Raw genomic sequence first — 2012 nt, 5'->3', positions numbered from 1 at the left:
TGCTTTTGGAATTCCTTCGAAATGCATTAAAATGAAAGTTATTTTTTTTTTTTACGTCACATTTGAATTGAAAGTAAAATGAAACGTTTTATCATTTTTATAAATTTATTTTTTTTTTTCACGTGTATAAACATGAAACGATCAAAAAGGTATGATATTTGTTTTTAGTAATCTTTGTACTTTGTAATAAATTTCTTCTAACAAATAAAGAATAGAATTATTAACAATTGTTTGTAATTGTGATTATAATTATAATAATTACAGTGATAATATTTTTTATGATAATGATTACGATAATGATGATAATAATAAGGATAAAAGCGATGATGGTGACAATGATGCTAATGAAAGAATAGAATTATTTGTCAACCAATGGTTACAAAATTATTATTTTCACTACTGTTCATTATCATTATTATCTATCAATGACGAAACATTACACTATTCCTTACATTCTCATATATCATTATCATAAATGAAGATTAGCCATAAACAATGCTTTCTTGTTATCATCATCATCATCAACATCATCATCACATCATCATGATCATCGCTATCACTGAAAATATTATTAACTGTAAATCATTATCATCATAATCATAATCATAACCATTAAAAGCGTTATTGCTACAATCATTGTCTTCATAATCGTAGTCATTATCATTGAAAGCGTTATTGCCATATTCATTATCATCATAATCATAATTGCCATTATTGAAAATACTATTGCTATAATCAATTATCATTATAACCATAATCATAATCATAATCATTTCCTCATAACAAGTATCCTATTTTCTTGGACCAAAATTTGATAAAAACTATCCATTCAAATTATATGATTCATTTAACATTTTCAATTTATATGTTTGAAAATAAAATGTTTTCACGAATTTCAAAAATATTTCAATATTTTACGAATTTCAAAAATCTCTCAATATTTCAAAAAAATTTCAATCATCAAAAGTATTCGTTTCATGTATGTGAGATTTGCAAATCATTTGAAAGTTAGACAGTATTTCTTGTAGTACAATGATAACTTTACTGATAAATTCTGTTGAAATTTGGAAGTAAATTAAACGGGGAAATGTAGTTTTCAATGATAACTTTAGTGATAAATTCTGTTGAAATTTGGGAGTAAGTTGAAATGGAGATATGTGACCTTAAATGATAATTTTACTGATAAATTCTGTTGAAATTTGGGAGTAAGTTGAAATGGGGATATGTGATTTTAAATGATAACTTTATTGATAAATTCAGTTGAAATGATGAAATGTAATTTCCTTGAAAATATAATATATCGGATCATATAAATGTAATACTATTGACCCCATTATGACCTTTTTGTTGCTTATTTGCCATAATAACAAACGGTAATCTTATTTTATGATATAAGCATTGAATAAATTATTTAATTATTGATATTGATAAAAATTAATTCATTCAATTATTTTCTATTTTTCTCCCTTTCTTTCTTCCTTTTTTTTTTTACTTTTTTTGGGTTTCGTTTTTTTTTTCTTTTCTTCATTTTCCGTCTTTCTGGTGGAATATTGATGAAATGAGAAAACGGGAGAAAAAAAAAGATTCATTTACATGAATGAATTATCGATTATACGGTATAAGATATTTGATTTGATTCAAAATAGCAAATAATTTCATGAGTAAAATTTCAAACTTTTTCAAAAAAAAAACAATCATATCTACTTTTCACATTTCTTAATTTCAAACACTAATCTCATTACATCATCTTTTACATTCTTTACTAATAATTCGAATTTATTTTCCCACATATTATATTCTTTACTAATAATTCGAATTTATTTTACCACATATTATATCCTTTACTAATAATTCGAATTTACTTTTCCACATATTATATTCTTTACTAATAATTCGAATTTACTTTTCCACATATTATATTCTTTACTAATAATTCGAATTTACTTTTCCACATATATTCTTTACTAATAATTCGAATTTACTTTTCCACATATATTCTTTACTAATAATTC

General features: G+C 23.3%; 1 protein-coding gene across 1 annotated transcript; it reads right to left on the bottom strand.

Moving 5' to 3' along the window:
* Positions 1 to 456: 456 nt before the first annotated feature.
* Positions 457 to 1362, bottom strand: LOAG_13998 (hypothetical protein; the record flags this gene model as incomplete). The annotated part of the gene is given in 4 exon segments (XM_003149501.1): positions 457 to 559; positions 577 to 729; positions 1108 to 1162; positions 1341 to 1362. 4 exon segments carry the CDS (start codon positions 1360 to 1362, stop codon positions 457 to 459), a joined length of 333 nt encoding a protein of 110 aa, XP_003149549.1.
* Positions 1363 to 2012: the final 650 nt, after the last annotated feature.

The sequence above is a fragment of the Loa loa genome (assembly GCF_000183805.2).
Source record: "Loa loa unplaced genomic scaffold supercont3.897, whole genome shotgun sequence".
NCBI lineage: Eukaryota > Metazoa > Nematoda > Chromadorea > Rhabditida > Onchocercidae > Loa > Loa loa.
This window is presented reverse-complemented; position numbering and strand designations above follow the sequence as displayed.